This window comes from Nycticebus coucang, chromosome 4, assembly GCF_027406575.1.
Source record: "Nycticebus coucang isolate mNycCou1 chromosome 4, mNycCou1.pri, whole genome shotgun sequence".
Lineage (NCBI taxonomy): Eukaryota > Metazoa > Chordata > Mammalia > Primates > Lorisidae > Nycticebus > Nycticebus coucang.
In genome coordinates this window covers 135,571,357-135,593,223 of record NC_069783.1, presented here as the reverse complement: position 1 = coordinate 135,593,223, position 21,867 = coordinate 135,571,357, and the positions used below count along the sequence as shown (strand labels likewise).

Sequence of the window (21,867 nt, the reverse complement as noted above, 5' to 3'; positions counted from 1 at the left end):
AATGATCTACAAAGACTTGGACATGTGCAGGTGACATATAGGGGACTGGGCAGAGGGGACCTGGGTAGCCGTGTCACACCAGCTGCATTTCAATCCCCAATGTTACCCCACACACATGGGTGCAGCTCTTATAGCCTCTGGAGGCAAATGTCCCATTTGCACTGGGAAGCCAGTGAGAGGAGGTGTGATTCTCATTGACCCCATGAAGATGAGGCAAGTTGAGAGCATCAGACCTTCTGGGAGCACAAGTGACAGCAGAAGCCACATCCTGAGCAGATATTTGTCAAAGGTGGAGACAGGTGAGGGATGGATTTGATGGTGGACATGAAGGGTAGACGCTGGTCTCATTCCCCCATGGATGGGAGCTCTTCATGGCATTGGGTTGTATTCAGCCATGACAGCAGGGGTCAGCCTGACCCTGTCCCTAGAGGCAAAGGTGTCAGGGAGTTCATGGTGACAAAGGAGAATCCAGATGAACCCCAGAACATCCAAGACTGCTGTCTGGTCACACACTCAGGCTTTCTGTCTGGGTCTCTTGGTCACCAGGCTCCACGGTCACCCCCAATGATCTGTGCACACCATGAGCTCCACAGGGAGAGTGACACGAGGCACACATTGGGGCACTTCTGGCCCCTGATGTCCCATAGACTCTACATCACATCCTAGACTGTTGAAAACCCCCATGAGGCAGGAGAGGAGCAGACAGAAGTCAGTGTAGTGGGCTCAGGGAAGCCTGCCCATGGGGTCCCCATGTTCCTCAGTGGGATGAGACACAGGAAAGTCACATTCACGGGACCTATGTTCCCAACTCCCCTGGAGCAGGCTCAGCATTTCCCAGCTGAGGAGGAGCTTCCCTTCCCCTCTCACCTCCCACAAGGAAGTTTGCTGCCTCAGGCCCATACCTGCCCCCACAGCCACCCTCTATCCTGAGGTGACAGACACAGCTGCAGGAACACATCAGTGAGCCAGGCCAGGTCTGTTCCTGGAATTCCTCCCTGACCTGTGTCCTCAGCTGCATTTCACATCCTGCTGCCTCGTTCCTAGGACATAGGGAGCCTCAGGCAGTCCTGAGCACAGGTGACTGGGACAGAGTGGAGGTCTCTGCTGTGACAACTGGAAGGGCACAGTCCATGCTGCAGGTCTGTCTACCTGCTGAGATGGTCCCTAGGTACTGACAAAAATTGGAACGTGGAGAGGCTCATTTTCCACGTTTCAAGTGAAAAAGGCCAGCCCCACAGGCACTGATTCTAGACTATTTGAATTAATAGTTAATGATTTAGTGTTACCAGATTTCTTTTTTCATTTTTCTTTTAGTTTTCCTGTGACTACAGGAACAGTCCATGGAAAAGTGAGAGAAGAAATGTTTTAAATGAGAGGAGCTCCCAAGTACTGTTTGACTACATGGAACTTATTTTAATATCTGAAAATTAACACAGAGCAAGACCCTGAGCAGGCTGAGGTTTTTGTCCCACTTCCTCATCTGCCTGTGTCACTGTGAGTTAATACCAGAGTCCCAGGTCTGACAGTAATAATCAGCCTCATCCTCAGGCTGGAGGCTGGAGATGGTCAAGTAGCGGTCAGCCCCAGAGCTGGAGCCTGAGAAGCGGTCAGGGATCCCGTCCCCCTTGCTGCTGGTTCCAGCACTGCTAAGATACATCAAGTACCGAGGGGCCTTCCCTGGCTGCTGCTGGTGCCATGCAATGTTGTAGCTACTGTGCCCACTGTCCAGGGTGCAGGTGAGTTTGACCGAGGCTCCCAGGGAGGCAGATGCAGAGGGCGGCTGAGTCAATGCAAGCTGGGAGAGGGACCCTGGAAACACAGACACCCATTATGGCCTGGAGGAAGGACGAGAGGGAAGGAAAGTCCAGGCATGAGTGTGGGAAGTGGGCTGGGGGTGGATGTTGACATCCGTCCTGACCTGTGCAGTGAAGGAGGAGGGTGATGAGGAGTGGGGTCCAGGCCATGGTGCAGACACCCAGAGCTCTGCTGAGGCCGACACTCTGCAGGTGTCTCTTATCCCCCCTCCAGCCCCAGAGGAGACAGAGAGGCCCTGCATGCAAATGTGCTGCTCTCGCCCTGCCCAGCCCAACCCCACCTGGGCCTGTGTGAGCCACAGTGACTGGGTGTCACTTATGAGAGGGGGGTTGGGCTGGGCTTTTCTGAGACTCCCCAAGGGCCCAGAGTACACTCTGCTGCTGGTCCCAGACAGCCCTGAGCAGAGTCTAGGGCCAGGTGTCTGTGTTCCCAGCCGATCCCCCAGAGAACCCTCAGTGACAGCCCCACAGCGCCCCCTGCTGACCACATCCAGGTCCAGCGTGTCTGGGACCAGATTCCAAGGGGTCCTGACAGAGGCTCCTGCCCCACCAGGACCTTGACCACTGCCCACTCCCTGCTCAAGGGCAGAGCGAGGCCCCTCCTCAGTGCAGCTCCTGTCTCATCTCAGTCTGTATCCTTTTATTTGAGTCTCCACAGTGGGGACAGGACACACAGCTCACCCCACATTAAGGGGAGGGGCATCTCCTTTACAAACTGTACAAGAAATAAGATGCACATTAGCTGAGAACAGGACACTTCAGCCATGAGCCCACTTCCCGGGCTGCTTTTGAAGCAGGTTTCTCTCTTCCCCTGGATTCTCTCCTGCCCTTGGCTTGCAGCTGCCTGAGTCCCTTCTCTGCCTCCACCAGCACCTGACATTCTCTCTGCATCCCCTGTCTTCTCACGACCACCTTATTAGGAAACCAGGCCCATCTCACCAGGAGGTCACCCTACTAATGGATGATCTCAGCTTAAGTAATTTCATCTGCAAAGACATTGTCTTATAAATAAGGTCACCTTGGGAAGTACCATGGGTTAGAAGTTTGACATATATTGCCAGAGTGACTGATTTAAATGTAATATTAAGGAGGAAGGATCTTTCTTTAAAAATTTATATTTTTAACGTTTTTGAAGACCATTACATAATATGTGTCTTGTACTAAAATGAAAGTTAATAAATTTAGTGTACTAATATATAAAAAAGGTTTCTTACTTTTCTCTTAGTCAGAAATACACCATGAGAGATGCTTATTTCTGAAGCAAGGGTGTCTGAATTTAGTCTTTAAATCTGATCCACATATTCCTATTGTTTTTCAAACACGGAATAAATTCTGAAGAAATGCTGCAGGTCTCTGGTATCCCCCTCCAGCCCCAGAGGAGAGAGAGGGGCCCTGCATGCAAATGTGCTGCTCTTCCCCTGCCCAGCCCAACCCTCCCTGGGCCTGTGTGCAGCCCCACTGGCTGGTTGTAATTCCTGGGAGGGGAGTCTGGGCTGGGCCTGGCATGAGGCTTCGGAGGAATTCAAAGACTAAACAGCTACTGAGTGCAGTGAGCCCAGGGTCAGGAATGTGGATTCCCAGCTGAGACCTACAGAGCCCTCAGTGACAGCTGAACAGCGACCTTGCTTCCAAGGCCCAGGTCCAGCGTGTCTGTGACCAGATGCCAGAGGATCCTGACAGGGCTTTGGCCACTGCCCACTTCCTGCCCAAGGGCAGAGCAAGTCCCCTCCTCAGGGAAGCTCTGACTTCATCTCAGTCTTTATTCTTTCCTTTGAGCCTCCTCAGTGGAAACAGGACACACAACTCTCCCCACATTAAGGGGACAGGATGTCTCCTGTTCAAACTGTACATGAAATGAGATGTGCATTAGCTGAGAGCAGGACAGGTCAGCCATGATCCCACTTCCCAGGCACCTCCTGAAACTGGGTTTCTCTTGCCCCACTGGATCCTCAGGAGGTCACACACAGGGGACGGAGTGGGGAGTGTCTCAGGGATAAAGGAGCAGGCCAGGGGCCCACTGGGGTCACCAGGAGTGAGGAGAGTCCCAGGGAGGAGGAGGAGAAGGTCCTCACTGGGGGCTTCTTCTGAAGATCAGAGAAGTACAAGAAAAATAGAGGATGTGAGTGAAAATTTCTTACAAGTCCATATCTTTTCTTAAGCAAATATTTTAGCAGTTAGTTGAAGAGGTCAAAGGAGAGGAGGAATGTTGAATGAAAGGGAGAGAGACCCAAAGGCTGAGAAGGAGAGTTGTGAGTCAGAGAGAGGGACAGGGAGAGGCAGGAATAGACTTCACTGTGGACAGGGTGGAGGGAAAACCGGTGGGGAGATTGGGCGGGAGCCAGAGGTGGGGATTGGGGTGTGTTTGCTTTCATTCCAGTCTTTTTCCTGTGTAAAGTGGAGCCTCTCCCAGCTCCTCAGCTGTCTTCTCTGGTCTTCTTCCTGCATGAACTCAGAACCCTTCTTTAATCAAAATTCTTTACTTCTCTTTGGAGAGGGTTCTTTTCTGTTTTCATTTGCTAGTGGGTCTCCTTCTTGTTTTCCACCATTCTTACATATTTGGTGACACTGAGGCATATTTGTGGAGGTCTGGGGGAAATCAACTTTTATAAATGCAGAATCCCAGGCCCCACTTCAGTTGCCCCGAGTCAGAGTCCACATGTGACAGGCTCCCAGGTGATCCCTGTGCCCAGCAACGTCTGAGAAGCTCTGGTCTGACAGAGGCAGGGAGGCGCTGGCGGGTTTAGTGAAGGACTGCTCCTCATGCCTCTGTCTGCTCTGCCTCTCGCCAGTGTGTCCAGGAAAGTACTATCCTGTTTCCCAATTTTTTTTTTTTATTAAATCATAGTTGTGAACATTGATATATTCATGGGGCATCATTCACTAGCTTCACAGACAATTTACCAAGCTTCACATATACCCTTGTAAGATGCACCGCTGGTGTAATCCCACCAATCCCCTTCCCTCTACCCACCTCCCCTCTCCCTCCCCTCCCTCCCCTCCCTTTCCCCCTTCCCCCTATTCTTAGGTTGTAACTGGGTTATAGCTTTCATGTGAAAACCCTAAATTAGTTTCATAGTAGGGCTGAGTACTTGGGTACTTTTTCTTCCATTCTTTAGATACTTTACTAAGAAGAATATGTTCCAGCTCCATCCATGTAAGCATGAAAGAGGTAAAGTCTCCATCTTTCTTTAAGGCTGCATAGTATTCCATGGTGTACATATACCACAATTTATTAATCCATTCGTGGATCGATGGGCACTTGGGCTTCTTCCATGACTTAGCAATTATGAATTGGGCTACAATAAACATTCTGGTACAAATATCTTTGTTATGACGTGATTTTTGGTCTACTGGGTATATCCCCAGTACAGGGATTACAGGATTGAATGGCAGATCTATTTTTAGATCTCTAAGTGTTCTCCATATCTCTTTCCAAAAGGAATGTATTACTTTGCATTCCCACCAGCAGTGTAAAAGTGTTCCCTTTTCTCCACATCCACGCCAACATCTCTGGTCTTGGGATTTTGTGATACAGGCTAGTCTCACTGGAGTTAGATGGTATCTGAAAGTAGTTTTGATTTGCATTTCTCTGATGATTAAAGATGATGAGCATTTTTTCATATGTCTGAAGGCCGTGCACCTGTCTTCTTCAGAGAAGTTTCTCTTCAAATCCCTTGCCCAGCCTGTGATGGGATCACTTGTTCTATTCTTGCTAATGCATTTGAGTTGTCTGTGGATAAAGGTTATTAAACCTATGTCGGAAACATAACCTGCAAATATCTTCTCCCATTCTGAGGGCTGTTTGCTTGCTTTACTTACTGTGTTCTTGGCTGTGCAGAGGCTTTTTAGTTTTATCAAGTCCCAGTAGTGTATTTTTGAAGCTGCTTCAATTGCCTGGGGGGTCCTCCTCATAAAATATTGTCCCAGACCGATTTCTTCAAGGGTTTTCCCTGCACTCTCCTATAGTATCTTTATAGTTTCATGTCTTAAGTTTAAATCTTTGATCCAGTAAGAGTCTATCTTAATTAATGTTGTAAGGTGTGGGTCCAGTTTCAGTCTTCTACAGGTTGCCAGCCAGTTCACCCAGCACCATTTGTTAAATAGGGAATCTTTTCCCCACTGAATGTTTTTAATTGGCTTGTCAAAGATCAAATAACGGTAAGTAGCTGGGTTCATCTCTTGGTTCTATACTCTGTTCCAGACATCTACTTCTCTGTTTTTGTGCCAATACCATGTTGTTTTGACCACTATCGATTTATAGTATAGCCTGAGGTCTGGTAGCATGATTCCTCCTGCTTTGTTTTTATTTCTGAGTAATGTCTTGGCTATTCGAGCTTTTTTTCTGATTCCATATAAAACGAAGTATTGTTTTTCAAGATCTTTAAAGTATGACAGTGGAGCTTTAATAGGGATTGCATTGAAATTATATATTGCTTTGGGTAGTATGGACATTTTAACAATGTTGATTCTTCCCAGACATGAGCATGGTATGTTTTTCCATTTGTTAATATTTTCAGCTATTTCTTTTCTTAGAGTTTCATAGTTCTATTACAGAGATCTTTCACATCCTTTGTTAGATAAATTCCCAAATATTTCATCTTCTTTGGCACTACTGTGAATGGGATAGAGTCTTTAACTGTTTTTTCAACTTGACTGTTGTTGGTATATATAAAGGCTACCGATTTGTGAATGTTGATTTTGTAACCTGAGAGGCTGCTGTATTCCTTGATCACTTATAAGAGTTTTGTAGTAGAGTCCCTAGTGTTTTCCAGATATACAATCATATCATCTGCAAAGAGCGAAATTTTGATCTCTTCTGACCCTATATGGATGCCCTTGATCACCTTTTCTTCCCTAATTGTGGTGGCTAAAACTTCCATTACAATGTTAAAAAGCAATGGAGACAATGGGCAGTCTTGTCTGGTTCCTGATCTGAGTGGAAATGATTCCAATTTAACTCCATTCAATATGATATTGGCTGTGGGTTTGCTGTAGATGGTCTCTATCAGTTTAAGAAATGTCTCTTCTATACCGATTTTCTTAAGTGTTCTGATCATGAAGGGATGCTGGATATTATCAAAAGCTTTTTCAGCATCGATTGAAACAATCTTATGGTCTTTGTTTTTTAATTTGTTTATGTGCTGGATTAAATTTATATATTTACGTATGTTGAACCAGCCTGAGACCCTGGAATAAAACCGACTTGGTCATGATGTATAATTTATTTGATGTGTTGCTGGATTCTGTTTGTTAGGATCTTGTTGAATATTTTTGCATCTATATTCATTAGTGATATTGGTCTATAATTTTCTTTTCTTGTTGGGTCTTTTCCTGGTTTGGGGATCAGGGTGATGTTTGCTTCATAGAATGTGTTAGGTAGTCTTCCTTCTTTTTCTACCTTTTGGAACAGGTTGAGCAATATAGGTACTAATTCCTCTTTAAAAGTTTGGTAGAATTCTGATGTGAAACCATCTGGTCCCAGGCTTTTCTTTTTAGGGAGGCTTTGTATGGTTGATGCTATTTCCGAACTTGATATGGGCCTGTTTAACACTTCCACTTGATTCTGGCTAAGTCTTGGAAGGTGACGTGCTTCCAAGTATTGGTCAATTTCCTTCAGATTTTCATATTTCTGAGAATACAGTTTCTTGTAATATTCATTAAGGATTTTTTGGATTTCTGAGGAGTCTGTTGTTATTTCATCTTTCTTGTTTCTGATTGATGAGATTAGAGATTTTACTCTTTTTTTCCTGATTAGGTTGGCCAAAGGTTTATCTATTTTATTGACCTTTTTGAAAAACCCAGCTTTTTGATTTATTGATCTATTGTATTATTCTTTTGTTTTCAATTGCATTTAATTCTGCTCTAATCTTGGTTATTTCTTTTCTTCTTCTGGGTTTGGGGTTGGAATGTTCTTCCTTTTCCAGTTGCTTGAGATGTCCCATTAAGTTGTTAACTTCCTCTCTTTCTGTTCTCTTGAGGAAGGCTTTCAGTGCTATAAATTTCCCTCTTAGAACTGCCTTTGTGGTGTACCAGAGGTTCTGATTGTTCATGTCTTCATTGTGGTTTTGTACCAAAAAGTTGGCGATTTCTTTCTTAATCTCATCTCTGACCCAGCTATCATTTAGCATAAGTGTTTTTGTATGAGTATGCAGATTCCTGTTGTTACTCAGCTCAAGTTTTATTCCATGGTGGTCCGAGAAGATGCATGGAATAATTTCTATTCCTTTAAATTTACTGAGGTTAGACTTGTGACCTAAGATGTGATCGATTTTGGAGTAAGTTCCATGGGCTGATGAGAAGTATGTGTATTCAGTTTTGTTGGGATGAAATGTTCTGTAGATGTCTGCTAAATCCAAATGTTGGATGGTTAGGTTTAAATCTAAGATTTCTTTGCTCAGCTTCTTGTTGGAGGATCGATCCAACACTGCCAAAGGAGTGTTGAAATCTCCAGCGATTACGGAGCTGGAGGAAATCAAGTTGCTCATGTCTGTTAGAGTTTCTCTTATAAATTGAGGTGCATTCTGGTTGGGTGCATAGATATTAATAATTGAGATCTCATCATAGTGAGTATTACCCTTAACAAATATGAAGTGACCATTCTTGTCCTTCCTTACTTTTGTTGGTTTAAAGCCTATTGTATCTGCAAATAAAATTGCAACACCTGATTTTTTCTGATTACCATTTGCCTGAAATATGGACGACTATCCTTTCACCCTGAGTCTGTATTTGTCTTTTAGGTTAAGATGTGACTCTTGTATGCAACAGATATCTGGCCTGAGTTTTTGTATCCAGTCAGCTAACCTATGCCTCTTTAGAGGACAGTTTAAGCCGTTCACATTAATGGAGAATATTGATAAGTCTGGTGAAGTTTTGGGTATTGAGTTTTTCAAAAGTCCAGTGGCCATTTTTAATCCTTTCGCCAGTGTGGAAATTGGAGTTTGATCCGAAGTTTCTGAGCGAGTTTACTTTTGTCGTATAGGATTGGGTTGTTCATTATGGAGGATAGATCTGAGAATATCCTGAAGAGCTGGTTTGGTTATGGCAAATTTCTTCAACATATGAATGTCATTAAAGTATTTAATTTCTCCATCATAAATGAAACTCAGTTTAGCTGGATACAAGATCCGGGGTTGAAAGTTATTTTGCTTTAGGAGATTAAAAGTCGGCTTGAAAAGTTTCAGCAGAGAGATCTGCAGTCATTCTAATATTCTTGCCTTTGAAGGTAATGGTTTTCTTTCTCCTGGCAGCTTTGAGGATTTTCTCCTTCATATTAACTTTAGTGAAGTTAATTATGATATGCCTTGGGGATGTCTTATTGGGGTTGAGTTGTGCTGGGGTTCTGAAGCTGTCTGCTATCTGAATTTCAGAATCTCTAGGCATGTCTGGAAAATTCTCTTTCATAATTTCATGCAGAAGGGCCTCTGTGCCCAGCGAGGCCACTTCATCTGTTTCTGGAACTCCTATGATTCGGATATTCGCCTTGTTCGAATTATCCCAGAGCTCTCTGAGTGAGTGATCCATTTTTGCTCTCCATTTCTCTTCCTCTTTGAGAGTTTGGGAGTGTTCAAAGGCTTTATCTTCGATGTCAGAAATCCTTTCTTCTGCTTGCTCCATTCTGTTACTGAGGGATTCTACTGTATTTTTCATATCTTTGAGGGCTGCAAATTCTTGCTTCAGTGTGTCTAAGTCTTTGGTGGTTTTGTCTTTAAATTCGTTAAATTCTTGACACAACTTTTGAATTTCTTCTCGAATTCCTAATTCCACTTTGTTAATCTTGTCTGCAATCCAAATTCTGAATTCGATTTCTGACATCTCAGCCAGTTGTTTATGAATGGGATCTTCAATTGCATCTGCCATATCTTTCCTTGGGGGGGTTTATCTATTCTGGTTATTCATGTTACCAGAGTTTTTCAGCTGATTCCGCCCCGTGGTTGTTTTACTCCCTCTGATTTTTTTCCCCTGGGGCTTTGTCGAGGGCCCGTACAGTGTTGTGGCCTGAGAAACTGGGGCCCTGTCTGGTGTGGTGGGGCTAAATGGTTCTGCCTTGTTTTCAGCTGGTTTCTGTTCCACCCTAGTAAAACAGATACTTTGGATTGAAGTCTCAGCTGTGGAGAAATATCAGCAATCAAGTCACCCCGCCCCCCCACCGGCAAACAATTGGAAAAGAAATATCAAACCTTCCTACCACCGTGCACCTAGGGCACCACCTGATTTGTCCTCGGGTGATTGGTTCAGTTCAAAAATGTCCAAATCAATTGTCTCAGTCTGCACCTGTCTTGGGTGAGAGAGTTTAAGAGTTCTCTGGGAACTGGATCACAGGGGTCTGGTGACTATTCTGGTATGGCTTGCTCCAGTGCTGCGTGGAGTCAGGAGAAGCCACCCAGTCTATAAATCAGTCTGGGAAGGTTGCTGCCTCCTTTCCCACCTTGCACCACTTCACACCCGGTCACTGATAGCCCTGCAGCTGGCTGACCCAGTTGCCTGTGGTGAATCGGTACTCCAGGAGTTTGTACCTGCCTGAATCACAAGGAAGTCTGCCAGGCTGCTGCGCTCTGCCTCTCTCCAGCAGGAGGAGGTAAGGCCTGACAACCTCGGGTGCTAGATGAAGGTTGAGGGGTTTTCACTCAGGTCCAGTCTCACCCCTGATTAATGTTACTGACAGAACAGAACAGAACAACTCTGCGTTTCCCCTGCAGAAGAGAAGCTGAATTGAGTTCCAAATCAGCTTGTCTTTGCTCTTGTATTGTCTATAGGCTGACGATCCCCTGAGGGCCAGGTGCTTCTTAGGTTTAGTAAAGCGGACCTCTGGGTCAGCCCCGCCCTGGGAGTTTCCCTGGTTTGCAAGTTTATGTTGCCTCAGGCAAACTCAGAGTCTCTGGTTGCCCAGGGAGACAGGGGGTGTGGCTTCAGAATATTATGTAGTGAGCCGTATTGCTAGCAAAAGAGGGCTGCTGCCTTATGGCTCAGGCAACCGTTGCTCTGGTGTAGCTCTCCTACGGCCAATCGTCCTCTCTCCACTCCGTACCCCAGAGTCTGCACCAACAGGCTGCAGCCCAGCACTGTCTACACCCCTCAAGCTGTCGCCCAAGAGTCTGGACCCCTGGGGGACAGGCCTCCAGACCTTGGAGCAAGAGCAGAGGGGAGTGCAGGGAGCGCTGGAAGCCTGGGGTTGCGGGCAGAGAACACACACAGCTTTACACAGTTTTATGCCTGGCCATATTGTCACCAAAAGACGGCTGCCGCACTGTGCCTCAGGGAATTGCCACTCTGGTGCGGTCCCCTCTCTGCTGACCAACCAGGACTGGCCTCCAGACCCCAGTGTGAGCGAAGGAGAGCGCTGGGAGCTCAGAATTCCAGGTAGAAACCATATACAGTTTATACAGTTTTATGCCTGGCAGGAGGACGCCATGGCACCCCAGTAGGGGAGGTAGGTCCAGTTTTTAGAGGGTCTCTCCCGTGGAGTGTAGTGGGAGGACCTTTGAACTCTGCCCGGTTGTTTGTGGGGCACTCTGAGCTGTTCTCATGGGGGAGGGGACTCCCATCCACTTGGTGATGGATTTTGTACCTTTTGTTTGTATCCTTGTGGTCGCAGCTCGCCTCAGCAGGGTTGACGTGCGTTCTACAACCTTCTCTCTTAGTGCAGCTCAAATCCACCAGGTTACTTGCTGAATTTTTGTCCTTTAACTCTCCTTCTGAACGGGAGCCTCTGTGGAAAGCTGGCTTCAGTCAGCCATCTTGTCTCCTCCCCCGAGTCTATCCATAAATGAACCCCAGTTCATAAACTGGGGTGTAAAATTTGTACATCTGACAGTCTCATCATGCCTATTTCTAAGATGCAATACTTCCATACAAAATGCTATCACAATGCCAACAGGTCATAAAGTGAATACTTTTTTCTAACACTCAACCATTCATCACCCCATAAAATGAATATTTTTAATCGTATAGTTATTTATTTTTATTTATATTCCAATCCAGTACCCACAGTCCCAACCCTTGCTTGTATCTCTCTGGGTCCACACAAGCCTCAGCAGACCCTCCAAAGAAGTGGAGCCCCAAACCATAAGACTCTTAGGGCCCCATTACCCTATCCTTTCTTGGCCCCTCTTCCCTACCTTTGGCCACTCAGGTCGATTTGTAAGTGCACCAGACCAATCTGGCTCAACTTTTATATAACAAACTGTGAACTGATTTTTCAGTTGCCATGGATATTAAGGTTGATGGTCAAATAACCCAAGCATGCCCAGATGAATCAAGTGTGCAACCATAGGTGGAACCTAAGTGATTGAACCAGACTGAGGACGGGGCACTGAATTAAGAAGTGGACACGGTATGGCAGAATCCAGGATCCAATCAGATTGATCCCTGGCATCACCCCATGGCAAGACCCAATAAGATCACTCCCCATTACCCTATCCAGATAACAGAGACAGATTTAAGTTGGTTTTTTTTTCCTGTCTCCTTATGAGACAACATGCAATAGCTCTTCTTTTCTAAAAGGCCAGGATCATAATATTGGCTTCAGTGTACATAGCGCAGAGAGCCAATTGATGGTTCTGTAACAACTAGAGAAGAGGCTTTAAAAGAAATGCATAGTCAGTTCTGGCTCCTCTTAGCATCCTAAGAATGCAGGTATGAAAATGGAGTATCTTTAAAGGTATGTTTAAAAATTGGTTTAACATTTCAAATTTGGCTGTTCGAATGGCACATTTTTACAGGCTTTACGAAAGTCATTTAGTGATGTGAATCAAGAACCTAAAACTTAACAATTAAAAGGACTGGCCTAGGAATACCACTTTTTTTGGAGGAGGTGGGGAACAGAGTCTCACTCAGTCACCCTGGGGTTGAGTACTATGGTGTTATAGCTCATAGCAACCTCAAACTCTTGGGCTCAAGTGATCCTTTTGCCTCAGCCTCCTGAACTCAGACTACAGGCACCTGCCCCAACACCCAGCTATTTCTTTTAGACACATAGTCTTGTGCTTGCTCAGGCTGGTCTCAAACTCCTGAGCTCAAGCAATCCGTCCACTTTGGCCTCCCAGAGTGCTGAAGTTATAGGCATGAGCCACAGTGCCTGAGGAATACCATTTTTTAAGGAAATAATCCAAGGTTTCAAGCATAAAGATGTTCACCACAGCATTATGTATAATAAATAATTATCATCTACCAAAATGTAATGTAATAGTAATATAATAATTTGAAATAATATTGCTAAGATTACATGTTAATTTGTAGCAGAGCTGATGATATAAAGCAAAAAAGTTTGGAACACTGACTTCTGCATACAGTATGAAATAGGAAGAAAATATAAACATAAATTTCCGTGGGTCATTGGACTGTAGGTGATACTTTTGTTTTTCATGTATTAAATATATATAGAAACATTGTCTTTGAAGATAAATTGCACAGAAAAAAGGGTATCAGGAAAAGGGAGAGGGAGAGCTGGAGGTGGACAGGTTGCAATTTTATACATCACTGACAAAGTGGTATTTGAGAAGAAAATTGACCAAATGAGGGAGTGCATATGCAGGATATCTGGGGAAGAGATTTTCCAGCAGGGGGAAGAGGGATATGCAAAGGTCCTGAGGCAGGAGCAGGCCTGTTGTGGTCAAGGAACAAGGAGAAGTCAGTGGAGCTAGAGTGGAGGGGGCAAGATGGGAGCAGTAGACAGAAGCTCGAGAGGTGCAGAGGCTGCACCTGTGGGACCTGCTGGCTGTGGGGATCTGTGTGATTGCTGTGAATGAGGGGGAGCCCTAGCAGGTGGGGAGAAGAGGAATGACATTTATGGGCTGAGGATTGAACAGCCTCCGGGTTGTAGGTGGAGAAATATGGATTGGGATGGCGGAGGCATCCTATGACTGCAGTCCAGGGAGCTGACAAGTGGGGACTGGACCAAGTCAGAAGGATGCAGAGTTGGGTGTCCACGTATAATGTCACAATTTCAATATACCAGGGATAAAGAGGACATCCTAAAGGCTTCTGGGATTGGGTAAGTGGGAGAGATAAGAATTAGATTGCCTTGTGCCTCACACCAGGAAAACCAACTTCTGGAAAATAGTAGAGCAATTATTTCAAACTTGATTCTTTTTTTTTTTTTTAACCAGTGTCTGATTTATTCCCAGTTATATCAGCAGTCAAATAAAATCACAAAATAAAAATCTATTTGTTGTGAGGACTCTGAAACTTTCATCCCACAGATGTTACCTAAAATAAAAACAAACAAAAAAAACCCCACATTTTTCCCAGGATATGATCCAGCCAAGATCTTCCTTACACTTTGCAGAAGCTACGTAGGAGTGCAAAGGCAGATTTGTAAATTATGTTCTCTGCTCCCTGTCCTTTTTCTTCCTACCATTGGCTCCATCTTTATCTTCAGCAAGGGAACTCACACCACCCATACAGAAACCAAAGTCTACAAGTCTGTGTTCCATCCAAGCCCACATCAAGCAGGCTTCTACTGGCTGGTCCTCAGCTCTCCCAAGAACTGTGATCTGCCTGAGGAGGTAGAAGCCAGAGAATAGACCTGCACATGCTCTGGGAGTGGCCTAGGGGCCAGGTGGACGGGGAATTCTTGACTGTCATGCCCACAGTCCATAGTCTTGAAGGAGAGGAGATGAAGTCTGGGTAGGTCCCATAGACTCTTCACTGCCTACGAAGGGGCTAGAAAAAAGCCAAAGCAGGGACTTATCACATCTGAGATGCACAGTAGAGGCCCATTTGCCCAAATATTGGGGTGGCTAAGGCTAAGCACATGAAAACTGAATCCAAAAGCAAGACATAGAACACAATAAGGAAACAAGGAACAGACAAATATATCACGGACTTAGAATAGACCCATGCGTAAAGGAGCTTAGCATATGATAATTATAACAACGTTGACTAAAATTATCATGTTTTGAAAGCTGAGTATGTATGATATTCTCATTGATTTCATTTCATTTATGGGAAAACTAAGACTCAAGTAAAATTTATAGTTCACAGGACAGTGCCATAACCATGCTTCCATGTGCTGCTCTAGTGTATGCTAAAGGTAACCATATTTCATAGGATGAAAGCAGTGGTTCAAGCCTGTAACCCTAGCACTCTGGGTGGCGAGGCAGCAAGATCACTTGAATTCAGGAGTTCAAGTCCAGCCTGAGCAAGAACAAGACCCTGTCTCTATGGAAAAATAGAAAAATTATCAGAGCAGGTATTCTGGATGCTGAGGCAGTAGGATCACTTGAGTCCAGGAGTTTGAGATTGCTGTGAGGTAGGCTGATAACATGGCACTCTAGCCTGGGAAAGAGAGTGACACTCTGTCTAAAATAAATCACTGAATCAAAACATAAATAAATAAAGTATTTGAAATTAGTGGTGACTGGATGAACTTTCAGTAAATAATGTTGGGAAAACCTTGTCTTAGATTTGTTCAGGTAACCTGGTTTCTATAGCCTCAGTGGTTTCACACCATAAGAGATCATTTCTCTCTCTCCGAAACCTAAATGGGTGTTCTGTTCCTGATTGGCAGTGATTTGGGGATCACAGTTTCTTCTATCGTAGCCCCACCTTTAAAACTGGCTTTCCCAGGTACATGGACATCTGCACCAGGCACAAGGGGAAAGATTAGTGAGGATGGCGGTGAGAGGTTTTTATGGATCAGGCCTAAATGGAATTCCCACTTTCTACCCACATTCCATTGGCTGGAGCTCAGTCTCCTGGTCACAGTGAACTGTGGAATAGGCTCAGAAAGGTGAATGTCTGTACCCGGAGGAAAAAGGAGAAACGTTTCATCAAACATTTCTATCTATTTGGTAATAAAATTTTAAAATGGAGAGGAGGGGCAAGATTGCGGCCAACTAACAGCTTCCTTGCAACCAGGCATGTTGAGTCTGGGGAGACAAGATTCCAGGCATCTCTGGCTTGTGGGATCTGACCATAAACATCCCTTTGAGGACACAGGGAGTCATTGAGAGACTTCTGGACCCCAGGAGGAGGTCAAAAACAGTGTAAAACTGGCAAGTGGTTGCATGTGTTCATTCAGTCTAATCCTACTCTCAGCTGTAAGTAAAGCGGCAGTGAGATTGCAAACTGGAAAGGCCTTACCTGTGAGCTGTTTTGTTTTTTTTGGAATTGGCACTCAATTGAACTACCTTGGGAGAATTTGGACAAGAGTGTGGAGGACTTAGAGTATTGTCTGGGGCCCCAGACTGAGCTAATAGTGTTCATCCATGGACCACACAGAGCCATTGTGAGAAAAGTACCCTGTCAAGTTCCGCCCTCAGGGTTGCAGAGCAAGGATCAGGCGGGAGTTGTAATCTTGTGACTGAGTAGGCTAAAGGCAGGAACTGAGATCCCTTGCAGCCTTAGCCCTCGGGGGCACTAACAGCATAGCCAGTAAGAAATGACCAGGCTTTGGATATAATTTAAAGCCAGGCCTCTAGTGGTGTTTTGAGTCACCCCTGGATTCACAAACCACAAGAAAATCCACCAAATCTCTAAGGAGTGATCTCCTTTAGCACATTTGCCAGACAAATGAGTAGTAAAGTTAGAAATATAGCGAGACACCATCTCAAAAAAAAAAAAAAAAGGAAAGAAAAGAAATAAATACTTAACCAGAGAAAGAAGAGCAGCAATCTTCATATATTTTTTAAACCTTCCACATAATTGGCTAAAAGCTTGATTGTTTTTTTCTTTCCTTTTTTTTTTTTTTTTTGAGACAAAGTCTCACCATGTTGCTCTTGGTAGAGTCCCCTGGCATCACAGCTAATAGCAACCTCTAACTTTGGGCTCAAGCAATTCCCTTGCCTCAACCTTCTGAGTAGTTGGGACTACAGGCAGCTGCCACAATGTCTGGCTATTTTTTTTGATGCAGTTTTCATTGTTGTCCAACTGCCCCCTGGGTGGGGTTCAAACCAGCCAGCCTGGGTGTATGTGGCTGGAGGTGTAACCACTGTGCTACGGGTGCTGAGCCAAAGCTTGATTCTTTCAAAGGAAACATGCCATTTTCATTAGCACTCAAAAGCTCCTATTGTGCAGTGTTCTGCAAGTGTTTCTTTTTATCTCTTCTACCAAGTGAGTCAAAGGGACATGACATCCTACTTATTGTATTTATACTGTAAATTTTTGTATCACTTATATATTCTCTTATATTCTTCCTTAGTAATTTCTTGCATATTAGTCTTGGCATAGAAATAAAATTACTGACCTATGGGCAGGGATCATACCATTCGTGTCTTTTCTGTCTCTTTTTGGACCTAGAAGAGTGAGATCAATAATGATCATTGCTGTGTCCTCAGACATGAAGAAGCACTCAGCACAAACTCAACACTTGGCTTCTCACTTGATCTCTCTTTCTCTCTCACACACACATACTCCTAATGAACAATTAAAATATAAATTGCGCAAAACTCAAACTCACTTTCATCTTTTCTAAAACATAGCCTATGAGGTAGTGCTGTTATTCAGAAAATCAAGTACAACTGAGTGAGTAACTCTATAGGTTGGCACTTAAGAGAGGTTCTGGACAGAATTGGTGAATTTTGGAACTATAATTCCTACCTACTTTCTTTAGAAATAATGTCTCCTGCAGAAAACTCATTTATAAAGGAAAGCATTACCTTTTCTAGGTAAATTTAAGCTATAAAAGATATTGATTGCTTATGAAGAAAGACAGAGTCTGCCACACTTACAGTGACCAGGGCTATAAACAATGGCATCAACTTCTTCCAGCCGGGTTCCCTAAGCCACCACCCTAACAGGACCCCACAGTGACAGCAGGCTCCGTGCTGGTAGCCTGGACTAGCTTCACTCACCTCGGGGAATTTCTTTTTCTGCACATATTCGGTGGTGGCAGCATCAAAATACTAAGACTAGCCCTCATTGAGGCTGTAAATCTTTCCTTTCTTCTTAATCTTGACATCTCTTTCCACCAGGACAAATTCACCAAGAGCCTAGGAGGATGAACAGAGACAGCAGGAACAAGGGAGGAGCAGGAAACAGCAGCCAACAGCACACTGCAGAGTGCCCAGGGCGTTAGTGGGTGAAGCCTGCTGGAGAATCCCGCGTTTGCTCTGGTCATTCTGGAGCTGGCCCAGGGGTGTTTTCATGAAACAGTCAGAAAAGACAATTATAATTTTGAGCCTACACAGAGAGCTCAAGCAGTCACAACATGAGAAGCAAAATAATTCAAAGGAAAGAGGCCCAGTGTCTCCTTTCTTTCCTTTGCCCCTTCCACTGGCAGTAAAGCCCCCCTCACCTACAAGGACTCTGACCATACATATGTCCCAGGTCCTCATCCCAAGATTAATGTTTTCAGGAGAATTGCACCATCAGCAATGAGAGGAAGAAGTTACATCGATGCATGAAGGATACTTTTTGACCATTAAATTGTGGGCCAGCTATGTTGTTTAACGATCAACACTCTTACCTGGGCGGAAAAATTCCTTCAGTCAGAAACTGGGTTCACGGGGCATAAGAACCAAGTTAGTAAAATCTAAAGGCATCCTCAGACTTATTAATAAAATTTTACCAAGTGCCCTGCAGTCCCTGAGGGTTATGTGGTCAACACCTTCAGGGCATTGCTCCAGCACCCCTTAATCTAGTTCTAGTGGTAGCTGCCCCAAAGGATGTGACTAGCTGCAGAAGTCACCTTAAACTCTGGTGACTCTCTAAGTCACCAGGAGGAACATCAGGGCCTGGAGCCCTGATCTATTTTGATGACTGTCAAAGACTTTAAGAAAATGAGAAACTCCACAGGTGACAGTTCACAGCTGGCAGCTAGAGCAAAAGGTTCACAAGGAACACTGAAGATACTTCCAGAATGGAAGGAGGCAAGGCCACTCTGATCATGTCTGAAATAAGACAATGACAAGGACACTCAACAATCACAAAAATCACTAAACATTCCTCTCTCTGCCTAACATCAGTGATGACGGCTCCTTCACCAATGAATCTCTACTCTCACTTTCATCTTCTTGCCTCCTAGATAAAAAGTATTAAGACATTCAATGATTAATTGCACCCACTTCCAAGTCACATCCAATCCAGAAGAGATCTTCTCTTCCTAAGATCCTTGAAATCACCAAGCCAACACCCAGGTGTCGAATAGGCCCATGCAGACTCCTTCTCAGCACAGTGCCCCTGGTTCCTCTGGGGGCATCCCCCTGGCCCAGTGAGCCCAGCTTCTCTTTATTATAATTTTGCTCTTGATGGTCTTTGGCTCATGAGCTTTATTAACTCGCTGTGGGCTTCTGTTGCTTTGGAGCAGTTCAGCACTGATTTTACTTCTGAAAAGCACCCTGACTACCACTGAAGAATTAGCTCTTTTCATGGATGCCAGTCTAGCAAGACTCATGTATGGGCCTCTTCTAGGCCAAGGTCAGACATTAGCTTGAAAATTAGATACTCATTGGCATTTGAAACCTGAGTGAGAAACAGAACTTGTGGTGGTTTCCAGACCATATTGGCCAGGCTGTGCAACCACTCCTGAGCTCCTTGTTTTGGGGCCCTCCAGACCTGTCCATGTACAGCAGCCTAAATCTTCAACATGCCCATTAATTGAGCAGGGTCAATTTCTCTCTTCCTTTTTTTTGACAGGAACTAGGATTTCTTATTGGTAGGTGCAAATGACAGGCAACACAGTATAAGTCCTCGTGAGTGCAGGGCTCACCACTTGTCCAGGGCTATGACAGGGGATGTATTTTATCCCACAGACATCTGGGATGAGCCGTTTCTCAGCCATCATGTCTTCAAATTTATCAAATTTAGATGTAAACTCGGTAAAACCCCACTTCCTGGAGATGTGAATCTTCTGGAGGCCAGAGAAGTTGAACTTGGCCCTGCAAAGGGCCTCAGTCACATGCTCCTTATTCTGTAGTTTGGTGCAGAGGGACATGATGACTTGACCAGTGTGAACCCTGGCCACAGTGCCCTGGGACTTTCCAAAGGTACCACACATACTTGTGTGGACCCTAAATTGTGGACAGTACAAGTTCTAACACATGAACATGTATTGGAAAGGAATGTCTCCGAAGTTCCTTAGAGGAACCTATAAAGCAACAGGCTGTGTACACTACCAAGGAGGCTGCTGTTTGCAGCCATTGCACACCAGGCCCCCATGACGAAAGGAGCATGGTTGGCTTAATTAGCTGCAGTTCTCTCTTGCTTTTCACCAAAGAGCATTGAGGATGTACAACGGTCATCTTAACAGTGGTAGTCACCAGCCCGTCTGCATGGAGGAGCCCATTCTGCATCAGTTTGGGGCCCAAAAGGCCAGTTTATCCACCCCTCGGCCTGCGTGTGGGAACTCTTAGGCTCCTGGAACATTGTTTCCTGTTGTGGGGTGGCAATTATGCCTTACTACACTCTGGAAAATATGTCTCTTGGTGACATATTGTCTCTTGTGTGACCACCAACAACCACTGATGATTAACGTGGCCCCCACACACTTTGGTAAGAGGCACCAGATCCTTGTCACTACAAAGCAGTATCTTCCATTTGTAATGACCACCCTGATACTGAGTCTCTCCTTCGTGGAGAACGTGGTTAACAGTGGGTGGTCCCTCTGCCCTCACAGCACGTGTGTTCTGACATTATCAAGTTATGAGCTCTGCAAGCCCACAAGTCAGACAGGTTTTGTGCCCCCCCCCCACCAAGGATCTGTATTCTGTGTGACCCTGCTCATAAACTGCTGGCCACCCTCCATGGCCTCTGTCTGTGACAACTGCCATAAGCTACCTCAGCTTGACGTCAGCATCCAAACAGGCCCTAAGCCTCAGACACTGGGTCTTTTCTGCAGTACCCTTGTAAGTACCAACATGATCCAGAGGGTTTTTAGGCTAATAAACAGATCAGAAAAGATTATGCTTTGATTCATCTCTTTTTCTGTCACACAGACCAGCTCTGGTGCCCCTAATGTGTCCAGACTAGGCCTATCGTCATGATTGAGGGCAGGAAACAGAGGTTGTGTGCCTGTGACTCCTTGTGTTGGGTCCCTGAGTCAAAGGCACCTCCCACTGTCTTTAGCACTTCTCAGACGGTTCTGGAAATATTTTGTTTGCATTCCACATAGTGTGTTCCAAATTTAGGAACAGGTTAAGCACAAAATAGCCTGAGGGTGACTGCTGACCCCCAAGTCATCAGTTTGACTTTGGACAAGTTACTTACCCTCACTTTTTTCATCTGAACATAGGAATAATAGTAGCACCTGCCTCCCAGGGCTGCTGTAATATTTAAATTCATCATAGATTAAAAATTCCTTAGAACATGTATCTATATTACTACCACTTATTAAAAACTATATAACTAAAAAAAACTATATAACTGTCAGCTATTGTTCTAGAACAATTGTTGGAAGACCACTTTATTGTCTGATCATAATATTTATAAACCATAAAATGTCTTTGAAATTAAGAGCAAATTGGGGCATCAGCAAACACAACAGCAATGTGTCTTGGTTTAGATGTAAAATGATTTCTATTTGAAAGTTCATGGTGTCCATACTGCAAACTCCATTCTGTCAGTTAACTGTCCTGTTTTGAAATCTGCCAACTTTATTCATTTTACAGGAATGTATTAACAGGCAAACTCTACGAAGGCTGAAAAGTTTGTGTGATCAGGGATATATCGCCACTATAGCAGTGGTGTTTTGTGAGATAGCGTAATAGATGGTAATAAAGATTTGTAAATCAGAATTAAATTAAGGACTGACCTTTCATGTGTGTAATCACAAGAGGCTTTGAAATGGCCTTCAGGCAACATTATTTGAGTTTGCTCAAGACCTGACTATACTTGGCAAAGCATCCAGCATTTAAAGGTGAAATTCACAGGTCATTGTACAGATGCTGCTGCTCTAAAGAATCCGTGCTTCATAATTCTGTCTGGACATAGATGGCATTGTCATTCTTCTATTATGGAGTTCCCATAAATTAAAAAGGTTGAATTCATTTTTGGAAAATAAACTCCTTAAGGACAGGGTCTGAGTTGATGCAGTAGACTCTATAGACCTCTCTATTCTAAAGTGCCCTCACTTAGACAGAGGTTTTTCGCATTTCTGATAATGGTGTTGGCTCCCTAA

The 21,867-nt window shown here is 44.5% G+C and overlaps 1 non-coding gene and 2 gene segments (V, D, J or C); all 3 read right to left on the bottom strand.

Annotated features, from left to right (window-relative positions):
• The window catches only part of LOC128584904 (probable non-functional immunoglobulin lambda variable 1-50), a 685,263-nt gene that overhangs the window by 588,461 nt on the left and 74,935 nt on the right, over positions 1-21,867 (bottom strand).
• Positions 1,490-2,080, bottom strand: LOC128584931 (immunoglobulin lambda variable 4-69-like). The segment is given in 2 exon segments: positions 1,490-1,809; positions 1,919-2,080. Coding segments are annotated over 2 exon segments (366 nt in total).
• LOC128585212 (small nucleolar RNA SNORA70) lies at positions 19,812-19,945 on the bottom strand. The gene has a single exon (XR_008379940.1). It is a non-coding gene; the product is annotated as a small nucleolar RNA SNORA70 (small nucleolar RNA).